The following is a 13,506-nucleotide window of genomic DNA, read 5'->3' on the forward strand; positions in this document are numbered from 1 at the left end:
GCATAATTTACTACAATGATATGATTTTCTCTAAAAAGGCTCAAAAAATGTATACTTACTAATTAATAATAACAGTTTTGTTTTAAACGTCCATCCATCCATCCATTTTACAATATAATTACAACACTTTATGTACATATTTATATACAGATTTGAACAATAAGTTATTCACTGAAATTTATTAATTGTGGTTCTTACAAAAAATATATCTTATAAAATATAAAAGCTAAAATTTCTCTTGAAGCTCTGCCCCTTTAATTAGTGCATACTAAATAATTTAACTTTAGCCTACTACTACAACCATATTATTTACCAGCAACATAAAGTGAAACAGAGGCAGAGGTGTCCTGCCACAGTCAGTAACAAATAAACAGAAAACAGTCGTGGTCAAATAAAAATAAGGCAACAAGAGAAGTATCCTACATTTCTCTTTTGTAAAGTAAATCTGAACAGCCTATATGGGCATCTACATCAACTATATGATTTGCCTGAGAAGCTGGACAGGACAAAAAAATAAAAAATAATTTTTTGAATTTTTTTATTTGTGGCGGACAAAATTCTTTCGTGGCGGGCCGCCACAAATAAATGAATGTGTGGGAAACACTGCGATATCCAATATTCCGATATTGTCCAAATCTTAATTACAGATTCCGATATCGATACATACAGTTGTGGAATTAACACATTATTATGCCTAATTTTGTTGTGATGCCCCGCTGGATGCATTAAACAATGTAACAAGGTTTTCCAAAATAAATCAACTCAAGTTATGGAAAAAAGGGCCAACATGGCACTGCCATATTTATTGTTGAAGTCACAAAGTGCATTATTTTTTTTTAACATGCCTCAAAACAGCAGCTTGGAATTTGGGACATGCTCTCCCTGAGAGAGCATGAGGAGGTTGAGGTGGGCGGGGTTGGGGGGGCGGTGTATATTGTAGCGTCTCGGAAGAGTTAGTGCTGCAAGGGGTTCTGGGTATTTGTTCTGTTGTGTTTATGTTGTGTTACGGTGCGGATGTTCTCCCGAAATGTGTTTGTCATTCTTGTTTGGTGTGGGTTCACAGTGTGGCGCATATTTGTAACAGTGTTAAAGTTGTTTATACGTCCGCCCTCAGTGTAACCTGTATGGCTGTTGACCAAGTATGACTTGCATTCACTTGTGTGTGTGAAAAGCCGTAGATATTATGTGATTGGACCGGCATGCAAAGGCAGTGCCTTTAAGGTTTATTGGGGCTCTGTACTTCTCCCTACGGATGTGTAATTCTCCGTACAGTTGCGTTTTAAAAACTCATACATTTTACTTTAAGAAACAGATACAGATAATTTCCGATATCACATTTAAAAGCATTTATCGGACATCTGTACTTTGAACCATGCGCTTTATACAATCCATCCATTCATCTTCTACCGCTTGTCCCGTTTGGGGTCGCTGGAGAGCCTATCTCAGCTGCATTCGGTCGGAAGGCGGGGTACACCCTGGACAAGTCGCCACCTCATCACAGGGCCAACACAGATAGACAGACAACATTCACACTCACATTCACACACTAGGGCCAATTTAGTGTTGCCAATCAACCTATCCCCAGGTGCATGTCTTTGGAGGTGGGAGGAAGCCGGAGTACCCGGAGGGAACCCACGCAGTCACGGGGAAAACAGGCAAACTCCACACAGAAAGATCCCGAACCTGGGATTGAACTCAGGACCTTTGTATTGTGAGGCACACGCAGTAACCCCTGTTCCACCGTGCTGCCCGCTTTATACAATGTTGCAGCTAATTTATGTATTATTCTGGTGTGAGGGAGCATGTCCATCTCCGAAGAGCGGCAGCACATTTACACACGCACACTTGACTTTAATTTCCTCACATGTCTTCCCTGCTGCCAAGGCCAATTTATTAGTAACACCAGTAACACTATGTACCCTCTTTCGCAAAACTTACCATGTCATGAATTGATTAACGTGGACCCCGACTTAAAAAAGTTGAAAAACTTATTTGGGTGTTACCATTTAGTGGTCAATTGTACGGAATATGTACCGTATTTTTCGGAGTATAAGTCGCTCCGGAGTGTAAGTCGCACCGTCCGATAATGCATAATAAAGAAGGAAAAAACCATATACAAGTCGCACTGGAGTATAAGTCGCATTTTTGGGGAAATGTATTTGATAAAACCCAACACCAAGAATAGACATTTGAAAGGCAATTTAAAATAAATAAAGAATAGTGAACAACAGGCTGAATAAGTGTACGTTATATGAGGCATAAATAACCAATTGAGAACGTGCCTGGTATGTTAACGTAACATATTATGGTAAGAGTCATTCAAATAACCATAACATATAGAACATGCTATACGTTTACCAAACAATCTGTCACTCCTAATTGCTAAATCCCATGAAATCTTATACGTCTAGTCTCTTATGTGAATGAGCTAAAAAATATTATTTGATATTTTACGGTAATGTGTTAATTTCACACATAAGTCGCTCCTGAGTATAAGTCGCACCCCCGGCCAAACTATGAAAAAAACTGACTTATAGTCCGAAAAATACGGTACTGTACTGTGCAATCTACGAATAAAAGTTTCAATCAATCAAGCAATGCCGTTTTCTCCCTGCCGGCCAAACCGCACATCTACAAAATGCACACGGACGGACCCCAAAGCCAAAGAAGATCGGCCCGGCCATCAAAAAAGGATAAACCCGTTGCACGGAAAGGAAATCCACCATCCCTAACCCACCCCGAAAGGGTGAAGGAGGAGAAGGAGGACGAAGACTGCCCTCTTTGGTAGGCTAATGGAACATGCACTGTATTTTGTTAAAATTGTGAATGAACACAAACGCCTGTGTAAATATTTCATGTTTCAATTTTTACACCAGTTGACGCGTGAGCCCAATAACGTAATTTGTCCAAAAATATGGTTATTGCAGCTTAAAAACGCAAGCTCTATAGCCCGGAAATGACAGTATATCGCACAACAAAACCAACGTTGTGACAGTGACCTTACCTTTGAAGCAGCAACCAGCTGTGCTGTGCTGGCAGCGATCTCATGAGAGCAGACGATCAGTTCTTCGTATTTACCGGTGTGCAGTACTACTTTGTCAGCAGAATCCCTGTTGGCGCCCAGTGAGACAACACTCCACTTATTTCTTAACAATGAAATCAAACAAAGCAAAGCATAGAGAAAGTTGTAAACATACACCATCTCCGTGGCCCCCCATCCGACAGCCTTGGCAGCAGAAATGAGGCCTTCTGTCCAGCGAGAGTTCCTGGCGTAGAACTCCTTGATGGAGGCTGCACCCTGCGCAAGACAACACATGTCTGTATTCGCTCTTTTTCTCTGCTTTCCAACCAAGTGTTGAGAAGAACTCACCCTTCCGCCCTCCACTATCTCTTTCTGCAGGTCAGTGGAAGTGATGATCAGCATGCGGATGGCCTACATGAGCAAGAACAAGATGCTCAAGATGACAAATTAGGAGATAGGTAAGAGTATGATTATATTCAAGAGGAGAAACACAGTACCTCCATTAGGCTTGTGCAGCTTTTTAGAATTCTGCAAGGAAAAAAGTACTAATTGGTCATTAAATACAGTTGAAAAGAAAAACTGCCTCCTACTGCAGATTTGAGGGATTGCACAAACCAAGACTTAAGTGCAAAGATATTTATTTAAAAAATGTATCAATGTACATGACGACATTAATAACTTGTAAAACTAAGGGCAAGAAATGTTTATAGATACCTATCTTCAATTAGAAATATTCATACAAATATTTAAAATTGCTTTAAAACAGTTAAAATGTCAAAACATTTAAAATATATACCGGTATTTATCATATGTATATATATATATAGAAATATTTAAAAATGTAATTTAATTTAGTAATACAATATATTTAAAAAAGTGTAATACTTTTGTAAATGTTTGTTAAAAACAAATGTGAAAAAACATTTAAAATGACAAAAAAATGAACTAAATGTTAAATGTGTTAACACTAAAAATACAAATATATAAACTAAAGTTTATAAAAAAATGTATAAATAAAAAAGTCATTTTAAAACTAAAAACATCAAAATTAGCATTTAAAATTCTCAGAATAAATCAGGCTGTTTTTTTAAAACTGCAAAGATAACTTGATTTATGTTTAAAAATGCAAAATTAGATTAAATAGATATTTGAATTGACCCCCAGTCTGGGGTGAGCATACAACCAACAATCACCAAATATGTTCCAGTAAATCACTTTTTAGGTGACAATTTTTCCCTAGAGGGTCACACTTTGAAAGCCCCTGGACTTAGAATCGTTTTAGCCTTCTTTGGAAGACACATTGGGCGTGAGGTCACTTCACACAGGAAAACATGTCAACTACCTATTGTGATTTTACTGAAAGCTTGAACAGCAACAAACCTTTCATTGACCTCCAACTTTATGCCTGACGTGTCCTTTCGGGCTTGATTCATCATTTCCTGCAAATACAACAAACAGAGATTAATCAGTAACGCGGAATAAACACAATTTACAACATTACACACAACTTACAGCAATCCTGCGGACAGCCTCCTCGATGGCTGCTGACGTTGCGGCCATTTCTTTGTCCACCAGATCTCCCAGCTCCTCCTGACGCACATCCAGGCTTTTTGGTTGCAGTTCCTACACATTCAGGATGTGTCAAATGTAAAGATGCGGTCGAGATAAGTTGTATCGTAATGTGACACTCCAGTGCTTGCCTGGCCCAAGCTCAAGATCTTATGGACGATGATTTTAATGGAGGCCGGGTCAGCTCTCTGGAGGGTACCCTTGGACTTCAGCTCCTTTAAGTACTGTAGAGCCTGAGTGGCACAGCCTCTGCAGTTCTCCGTCAGGCCTGCAAGGGAGCGCAAATAAAGAAAACTGTCCATTTATTCTGCTTACTGGAGAAAACATGCAAAGGTCGCAACCGCCATGCTTCTAACATCAAAATCCTCAGAAATCAACAATTTAAACTTTTAGCAGGAATACAAATAACCGATGAGAATATTAAAACATATTTATTTTATCATTGTTCATATTTACTGTCATTTAGCATTAATATAAAAAACATCCTTTGGAATTCTTTATACCATTTACCAAACATCAAAACGTAACTTGAATTCCTGCCATAAAACCCCCAAAAAATGACAATTATTAGATTTATAAATCAAAACTTTAGCTATTCTAAATTATTTTTTTAATACGGTATTACTAATATGACCAAATAACTATTGAAATACATTTTTGGGAGAATACTGTCATGTATCACAACCAAAAAATAATTACATTTTATTTTTAGTTTTATTATCCATCCATCCACTTTCTACCGCTTGTCCCTTTTGGGGTCGCGGGGGGTGCTGGAGCCTATCTATTATAATATGTTTTAGTTTGTCATTTAATCAAATCAACTTTATTTATAAAGCACATTTAAAATGTACCACATGGGTATCCAAAGTGCTGTACAATAGGCAGGTTAAAAGATAACACAAAAGAAACGAGCAAACACAACACAACACAAACAGAGCACGATAAAAAATAAATAAATAAATAAAACATAGAAACAGGTTCACGCAGGTGCATTATGGGACGCCATAACAGGATGGAGATCACACAGTGTTAAAAGCCATGGAATGAAAGTGTGTTTTTAAGAGCGATTTAAAAACAGGAACGGAGGAGGCCTGTCTAACACTCAAAGGCAAGTCGTTCCAGAGCTTGGGAGCAGCAGCGGCGAAAGCTCTGTCACCTCTAAGGTTTAACACAAGAGTATTATGGAAAAACATGTTTTCTACCATTTGACATCATTACAAACTTGACAAAAACGGTGTCTAACACAAAAGAAACGAGCAAACACAACACAACACAAACAGAGCACGATAAAAAATAAATAAATAAATAAAACATAGAAACAGGTTCACGCAGGTGCATTATGGGACGCCATAACAGGATGGAGATCACACAGTGTTAAAAGCCATGGAATGAAAGTGTGTTTTTAAGAGCGATTTAAAAACAGGAACGGAGGAGGCCTGTCTAACACTCAAAGGCAAGTCGTTCCAGAGCTTGGGAGCAGCAGCGGCGAAAGCTCTGTCACCTCTAAGGTTTAACACAAGAGTATTATGGAAAAACATGTTTTCTACCATTTGACATCATTACAAACTTGACAAAAACGGTGTCTAACTTGTATTGCTGCTATCTAACAGTAAAATATGACACAGGTTTGGGGGTATTTTCTGTTATCTCAAATCAATCTGAAATGTACCTATTAAAACAGATGAATTTTTTTCTGCTTTGTGAAAATTAACTATTAAAACATGTTCTCAGTCATATAACATTAATACAAAAATAACTACATATTTTTATGAATTTTCTCGTCATCCAACACCATTTTAACACAAATATTTTTGTCATGTCACATGAAGACATGTTTTTGTTTATTTTCTGACATATTAATATAAAAATAAACCAGTCATCACTAAGTGGTCAACTCTTAAAATTGTCCTTCCCTACCGACAATGTTAGCTTGCAGTTTAGCTAATAGCAAGGGGTTAGGGGTTAGCTTACGATCAGCTTGGTCAGTGGGCGCCATGTGTGCTGTAGCGCTGCCATTGATGATGGTGTCAGCAGCACAGTGAGAGAACTGGGTCAGCGACCTCAGCAACCCTCCAGCATCTAAATACAACAAGGTAGTATTAGGCCAACACAGTCCCTATTATTATTACAGTATTATTAGGAGTAATAGTAGGAATAAATATTCAAAGCAGGAAATATACCGTTCATGTTCTTTACATAATCTGCTTGGCCTTTTTTCATCTTATCAATGGAGCTCAATGTTGCCTCTGCTCGACTTATTAGGTAATCTGTGTGTGACAGCAACAAGCAGTTAAATACAATTTTTTTTTTACAACAGTTACATTCGTCACATTGAGTTCCTCTTAAAAGCAGAGGTGTGACCTGGAGAACTGGTGCATCGGATGTGAAGAGGATCATCCAGCTTGGCCACAGCATCTTGAAGGATGTTCTCAGCCTCTGCCACTGTTCCCTGAAGCATCGCAAACTGCTCATCCAGAAGCTTTTGTTTTAGCAGCTCTTCTTGTCTGGCCTGCAAACACACACAAATCCTCATGGTCACAACGTCAAAAATGACTTTAAAAAAAAAAAGTAATGTTCTCACAGAAATGTGACCCTAGACCAGGCCCGTGAACAGGTTCAATCCGGCCCGCGAGATGACTTTCTGCCAAGTGTAAAATTGAGCTGCATTTTTTCATTAAAGAAACTGTTGTTCTAAATCGGATGTTGCTGGATGTCGCAATAGCAATTCTGTTAGGCAAGCAAATAGTTTATACCGAGCAAGTATACCAAGAGTTACACGGTCAAGAGGGGCTGCGACTCCTCCTCCTTAACCAATGTAAAACAAACGGAAGTAAAATAAACAAATGGTAACCCCACTTAAAATGCTGCATAAACACTGCACATTGATATAGTTCTGTGAAAATTATTGTCATCTGTGCAAATTTAAAGAAAGTGAACAATGTTTGATTTACTGCAATGCGGTCAGTCTTTTAAGTTTTTTATTTTTGGTTTTGTTGAAATTGTTCACACATTGCACAGCTTTTATGTTCTATTTTGGGCCAAAATATAACAAAGAAAACAATCTGAGGTTGTGGTAGTTGTATTTTTAAGTTATTATGCCATGATTTGGCCAAACAAATATATCACTGATCTATAGCTTGTATAAAAAAAACAACAACAACAAAAAAACACACAAAACGCTAGTGTACAGTGCATGAAAATATGAGTGAATAGTTATGGTCATTTGAAAAAAAAAAACTACGGTAGTTTTATTCTATATTGTACACTACTACACTGAGTGTGCACAACAACCGGCGTCTTGGTTACTGTCCTGTGTAAATACAGCAGGGGTCACCAACCTTTTTGAAACCAAGAGCTACTTCTTGGGTACTGATTAATGCGAAGGGCTACCAGTTTGATACACACTTAAATAAATTGCCAGAAATAGCCAATTTGCTCAATTTACCTTTAACTCTTATTATTAATAATTAATGATATTTATCTTTGTGGAAATACTGATCATCTTAATGATTTCTCACAATATATATAGAAACAGATAAATATCAATATGTAACACTTTATTTTTATATTTTCTCTAAGTGCACATTTTTCAAATTGAACATTTTCAAATGATCACTTCTAAGACAGTCTTGTGAAATCCCAATATCCCATTTTAACTAGCTAGCCACTAACATTTTTTAACAAATCATGAATTACTTTGCACCATGTTTGTACAAATAATAACTCACGTAAAATACAAAAGTCAACTCTCAAATTTTTAAATCATGTCACACTTTGAAATGGACACTAAATCTGTTGTCTGTTTCTTTGTCAGTTAGTGAAGACCAAGTCTTTAAAATATTTTCCTGGATTTTCAAATTCTATTTGAGTTTTGTCTCTTTTAGAATTAAAAATGTCGAGCAAAGCGAGACCAGCTTGCTAGTAAATAAATACAATTTAAAAAATAGAGGCAGCTCACTGGTAAGTGCTGCTATTTGAGCTATTTTTAGAACAGGCCAGCGGGCTACTCATCTGGTCCTTACGGGCTACCTGGTGCCCGCGGGCACCGCGTTGGTGACCCCTGAAATACAGCAATCAGTGTTAGAAAACCAATGTATATATGTCTCAAATAGCTGTCTTTCTTTGTGTGTTAGCTTGAAACATGACAAATCTGGTCTTGGGTTGTCAAGTTGTGCAATTAAAAGCTGAACAGAACAGTGGCTGAACTTCGATTAAAGTGAACTGTACAGCTATACTGTATGCATTGGTGGGTAAGCTCGGCTAAACCGATGGCAGGATCATGGTCTACTACAAAAGTAGTTTGTTTTTAAGTAAGTATTTATTTCTGGACATGTGGTAGAGTAAGCAGTCTTGCTCCTTTGCTACCGTCTTTAATAGTAACAGGTATTCAGTACAGTATGAATCATTTCGGAATATTAGCTTTGGCCTACTTACTGTTGCGAAGATATCCCAATAGTTGGTGTCAGAATAATTGTATCTAAGTTATCACAAAACTTTGTGTTTCAATGAGTTCCCGGCGATCAGACAAAAGCTGTCTTTGATCTTACCAAGCAGAAGGCTTGTAAAACTCCACTGTGTACGATGGGAAGCGACATTAAGGCGTCGGTTTCTTTGATCTATTGTAATCCACAGGAAGATTTTGTCTTGACCCGAGATCTACAAAGCGGAGAGGAAGCAGGACCCGACCCCCCCCTCCAGGCACCTTTTCTTTGAACTGTTTTGTAACCAAAGGCGACGGCTGTTTACGACCCCCCTTTCCTTTAGAAACAGCTGTTGCCATGTAATCAGGGAAAGTCCAAATAAAAGAGGAAGCGTGCGACCTTTCGTCAGAGCGTGGTGGAAGACTGTACAAAGAGTACAGCCCAGACGTTTCTCCTCAATGAGCTAAACTGAATTCTGGCTCCGTTTAATTCCTTGCTTCTAGTCTGTTTAATAGATGTCATCAGTGTTTGAACCTGACAGTTGGCCTGCAGACAGCACGTCAAGGTTGCAGTACTTGCGTCCATAGGTCTTCCCTTCTCTTTCTTTCCGATTTAGAAGACATATTGTTAGAAAAATTGTTTCTAAATTATCACAAAAACTTTGTATTACATTGTGTTCCTGACAAGAAGACAAAAGGCTGTCTTTGAGGCCTACCAAGAGTAAGGCTCGTAAAACTCCACTGTGTGTGTGTGTGTGTGTGTGTGTGTGTGTGGGGGGGGGGGGGGGGGGGGGCAAGATGGTGTTCCTCTTTTCTCGCATGTATGGTAAACGACAGAAGGATGTTGTTCTGGTCCAGGGACTTCAAAGCGGAGATATGGCAGGATCTGCCCAATTTCCAGACAAACTCTTTTTGAAGTATTTTACGAACTCTTTTTGAACTATTTTATAGAACTCTTTTTGAATTATTTTATGGAACTCTTTTTGAACTATTTTACAAACTCTTTTTGAACTGACCTTTCCTGTGAATTGTTTACGACCTTTTCTGTGAACTTTTTTGCGACCTTTGTCCTTTGGAAACAGCGGTGGCCATGTGGTCGGGGAGGGTCCAAAACAAAAGAAGGAGGCATGCAATCTTTGGGCAGAGCGTGCTGAGACACTGTAAGAGGTTACAGGTCGACGGCGACTCTCCTCAATATATTGAGTGCAAATTGAATTCTGTCTCTGTTTGATTCTTTGCCTCTTGTCTTGTTTAATAGATGTCATCAGTGTTTGAACCTGACACATATTGTATTGATGTCCACACCGTGCCTTACAAAGACGATAGTTCTGATTGGATACCCTTTGTGCTTTTCCACCCGCCCCTCTTTCACATGCAACTGTGATTGGATAGTTTGTCCCACCCGCTTGAAAACGAAATTAAATATAATTAGATTTCGTCCATGTCAGCATTTTCCTCACGTTTTAATTTGTTAACTAAATTGTCGATTAATGTTGTTGTTTTAGTCAACATCCATTTGTTTTCATTCGTTATCGTCCTAATTTTGTCAAGGGAAATTAGGTCGCTGACGATAACGAAGACAAACATTGTTAGTCAACAGGATTACCACTGGTGTGCTCCTCCTACAGTCATTAAGGTTGATCTTTACTCTGGTGACCAACCTTCTCCTTGAGTTTGGCCTGCAGATCGCTGAGCTCCTTGCTGCTCTTATCTCGTTCGTGCAGAACGGTGGATTGCTGCACCTGTGCGGTCTGGCGTACGGACGAAAGCTCCGCCTCCTTCTCGCTCACCGAGCGCATCAGTCTCTCTTTCTCTGCCTGCAGAGCGGTCATGGTGCCATTCATGTGTGCTGAACTCTGCAACAGAGAAGGCGGGAGAAGGGTGAACAGGTGATATTAAGCGCAATGGCTAGGCGCTAAAATCACAGGTACACGCTCACCTGCTCAGTGCTCTGCAGCGTGGCGTTGATGCGTGTTATTTCGGCCACCTTCTCTAACAGTTCTCTCCTTAGCTTCTCCATCTCAAACTTCTGCTCCTCTAGCTATAAACACAATAGTTTCAATCAGGTACCAACACTACAGTTTATGCTTTTTAGATTCCACTGCAAAACAACCACCAACCTTCAAGTCAGCTTCCTGCCTGATCCGATCCACCTCAAAGGACAGCTGCAGTTTAGTCCTCTCCACTTCCTCCTGCGTTTGCTGGGTGGCCGACAGCATCCTTACGGTGTCTGCACTCTGCGGGCGCATGGTAAACAAAGCACAACAATGGAGGACATCTTCCTTTTTTTCCTTATAATCTTCTCGCAGTTCAATTACAGTTGAATAATTTTTCGCTTGACTAATCACACTGCCCCCTATCTAAATCCGCCCATTAGGTGACCTGCCACATCAGTCTCCAAATACGAGGTTGTCAGAAAACTGTAAACGTCACAATGATTAGCAGTGAAAAATACCCAAAACGGCAAAATACATCTGCCAATGTAAGCAGTTAATGTTTTAATGGGTGCAAACATTTTATTAAACTTTGTAAAGAGTCTTGGGTGCTGTTAAGTTAAAAGAAATACCGTATTTTTCAGACTATAAGTTGCAGTTTTTTCCATAATTTGGCCAGGGGTGCGACTTATACTCACTCAGGAGCGACTTATGTGTGAAATTATTAACAAATTACCGTAAAATATCAAATAATATTTAGCTCATTCACGTAAGAGACTAGACGTATAAGATGTCATCGGATTTAGCGATTAGGAGTGACAGATTGTTTGGTAAACGTATAGCATCCATCCATCCATCTTCAACCGCTTATCCGGAATCGGGTCGCGGGGACAGCAGCTCCAGCAAAGACCCCCAGACTTCCCTCTCCAGAGCAACGTATAGCATGTTCTATATATTATAGTTATTTGAATGACTCTTACCATAATATGTTACGTTAACATACCAGGCACGTTCTCAGTTGGTTATTTATGCCTCATATAACGTACACTTATTCAGCCTGTTGTTCACTATTCTTTATTTATTTTAAATTGCCTTTCAAATGTCTATTCTTGGTGTTGGCTTTTATCAAATAAATTTCCCCAAAAAATGCGACTTATACTCCAGTGCGACTTATGTTTTTTCCCTTCTTTATTATGCATTTTCGGCCGGTGCGACTTGTACTCCGGAGGGACTTAGTCCGAAAAATACGGTAGTCATTATATTTTAGAAAAAGAAAAAGAAAAGGTGGAAAAATGTTCCAAAAAAAAAAAGAGGTGCAGAATGGCTAAAAGGCTAACAGTTAGCATGCCAACAGCTAGAGAGATAACGTATAGAAAGTGTTGAGGCAGTTCTACGGTGATTTTATACTTCTAGGCTCATAGAACCGAAAACTAGGACAATAATAATTTAAATGTATTCAAAAATACCTTTTAATTTCCATACATGTAAAGTATGTTTCCTCTATATCAGGGGTCCCCAAACTACGGCCCGTGGGCCGGATCCGGCCCGCCAGCGTCCAAAGTCAGGCCCGCGGGAAGTGCCAAGTATAAAAAAATGTTTTTTTTTTTATTAAAAATTATTTTTTGTTTTATTTATTTATTTATTTTCTTATCTACTTTGTACCGCTTGCTACTCACAGTGTCTCCTAGCCGCTCAGGCAAATCATATTGTCTAAAAATTCATTTTCTCATCGATAACGTGACATATCCGCGCGCACGGAAAGTGCGCTATACAGTATATATCTAATATATATGTCTTAATTAGATTATCCAAAAAAATAGTGCTCGATACCGTGGTAGAGCGTAATATGTATGTGTGGGAAAAATCACAAGACTATTTCATCTCTACAGGCCTGTTTCATGAGGGGTTTCCCTCAATCTTTAGGAGATTTTTTTTTTTTTTTTAAATCTCCTGATGATTGAGGGAAACCCCTCATGAAACAGGCCTGTAGAGATTAAATAGTCTTGTGATTTTTCCCACACATACATACATACATACATACATACATATATAAATATATATATACATACATACATACATATATATATACATATGTATATATACATATACATATATACATATACATATACATATATACATATATATATACATATATACATACATATATACATATACATATATACATATATATATATACATATATATATACATATATACTGCAACTCTCTGGCTTGACTTAACCAACGCCTACGGATCTATCCCGCACAAACTTGTTGAAATAGCACTGACAAGACACCATGTTCCTGGGAAAATCTGTAACCTCATCATGGACTACTACAACAACTTCAAAGCAAGAGTCTCCTCAAGCCAAGTAACATCTGCCTGGCACCGCCTAGAGAAGGGCATAATCACTGGTTGTACAATCTCAGTGTCACTCTTCTCCTTGGCAATGAACATGATTGTCAAGTCTGCGGAGGTTGAATGCAGAGGGCCAAAATCAAGATCTGGGACCCGGCAGCCCCCCATAAGAGCTTTTATGGATGACTTGACAGTGATGACCA

At 38.7% G+C, this 13,506-nt stretch overlaps 1 protein-coding gene across 1 annotated transcript in view; it reads right to left on the minus strand.

The window, feature by feature from the left end:
- The window catches only part of hip1rb (huntingtin interacting protein 1 related b), a 63,088-nt gene that overhangs the window by 9,886 nt on the left and 39,696 nt on the right, over positions 1-13,506 (minus strand). Inside the window, exons 15-27 of the mRNA XM_062025782.1 lie at positions 11,132-11,248; positions 10,951-11,052; positions 10,673-10,867; positions 6,953-7,100; positions 6,772-6,858; positions 6,563-6,670; positions 4,723-4,859; positions 4,535-4,645; positions 4,403-4,461; positions 3,520-3,550; positions 3,371-3,433; positions 3,198-3,298; positions 3,005-3,110 (exon numbers count right to left, since the gene is read on the minus strand). Coding sequence (XP_061881766.1) covers positions 3,005-3,110; positions 3,198-3,298; positions 3,371-3,433; positions 3,520-3,550; positions 4,403-4,461; positions 4,535-4,645; positions 4,723-4,859; positions 6,563-6,670; positions 6,772-6,858; positions 6,953-7,100; positions 10,673-10,867; positions 10,951-11,052; positions 11,132-11,248 — 1,365 coding nt within the window. The remainder of the gene's footprint in view (positions 1-3,004; positions 3,111-3,197; positions 3,299-3,370; positions 3,434-3,519; positions 3,551-4,402; positions 4,462-4,534; positions 4,646-4,722; positions 4,860-6,562; positions 6,671-6,771; positions 6,859-6,952; positions 7,101-10,672; positions 10,868-10,950; positions 11,053-11,131; positions 11,249-13,506) is intronic.

Source organism: Entelurus aequoreus, linkage group LG17, assembly GCF_033978785.1.
Source record: "Entelurus aequoreus isolate RoL-2023_Sb linkage group LG17, RoL_Eaeq_v1.1, whole genome shotgun sequence".
NCBI classification, from domain to species: Eukaryota; Metazoa; Chordata; class Actinopteri; order Syngnathiformes; family Syngnathidae; genus Entelurus; species Entelurus aequoreus.